Source organism: Arachis ipaensis, chromosome B09 (assembly GCF_000816755.2).
Source record: "Arachis ipaensis cultivar K30076 chromosome B09, Araip1.1, whole genome shotgun sequence".
Taxonomy (NCBI): Eukaryota; Viridiplantae; Streptophyta; class Magnoliopsida; order Fabales; family Fabaceae; genus Arachis; species Arachis ipaensis.
In genome coordinates this window covers 140,007,658-140,008,441 of record NC_029793.2, presented here as the reverse complement: position 1 = coordinate 140,008,441, position 784 = coordinate 140,007,658, and the positions used below count along the sequence as shown (strand labels likewise).

The window sequence follows — 784 nt, the reverse complement described above, 5'->3', positions numbered from 1 at the left end:
TTGGGGGGGGGGGGGGGGAGCGAGAGGAAAAAAAAATAACATATCTATGAATGTTTGACCTTCCTTCCAGAGAAGGGTCTTCAGCCTTAGCACTGGTAACTCTGACAGAACATTGCAATAAAGAATGTTACAATGATTCCTTATTATTTTTACCAGTTTACAACTCAGTGAACTCACAATATATTCCTTAAACTTGAACTTTAAAAATATATGCAATCCATTCCACATTAATAAATCAAGGAATAAGGCCAGACCAAGTTGGTATTGAATGAATTGGGTTCTTATTACATACCTCAGCAGCAAGGAAGATCAAGGACAGAATGGGAAAATTGCCCCTTATCAATTTACATATAGGAGGAAAGGCAAGAAGAAAATAACAGAATGGGATCTAGGGAGTAAGGGGAACCGAGTTTTAGGGAGTTTGTTAGAAGTGAGAGGAGGATATAAATAGGAAAGGCAGAAGCAATTGGACGTTAGGAAGTAAGTAGAGTACGAATTGAGGAGAGAATTGGCCTCTCAAATGCCAAATATCATTTATATTATTTCTTATACACTCATACACAATTAAATAATATAATTCCTCACTGATTTGGGAAATATCACACAGATACTCCCTTTTCTGTGATTTCACATTCTTCTCTATTTCTATTCTAATTCCTACTGCAACTACCGATCTACTTTCTGTTATCTCTGCCAGTCTTACAGTTCTCCATCCTCAATATAAAAAATGTTAAACTGAGAAATTGGGTGTCATTGATTAATGATTAGAGAGTAAAAAGTGAAA

General features: G+C 35.8%; 1 protein-coding gene across 3 annotated transcripts in view; it reads right to left on the bottom strand.

Moving 5' to 3' along the window:
• LOC107617755 (clathrin interactor EPSIN 3) overlaps positions 1–784 on the bottom strand; it is a 7,196-nt gene that overhangs the window by 3,571 nt on the left and 2,841 nt on the right. For 2 of the 3 annotated variants that reach the window (XM_016319605.2, XM_021110843.1), the window contains one exon: positions 60–101. The exons of the other annotated variant lie outside the window; for it this stretch is intronic. In XM_016319605.2, the coding sequence (XP_016175091.1) occupies positions 60–101 (42 nt within the window). The remainder of the gene's footprint in view (positions 1–59; positions 102–784) is intronic. 3 annotated transcript variants of the gene reach the window in all.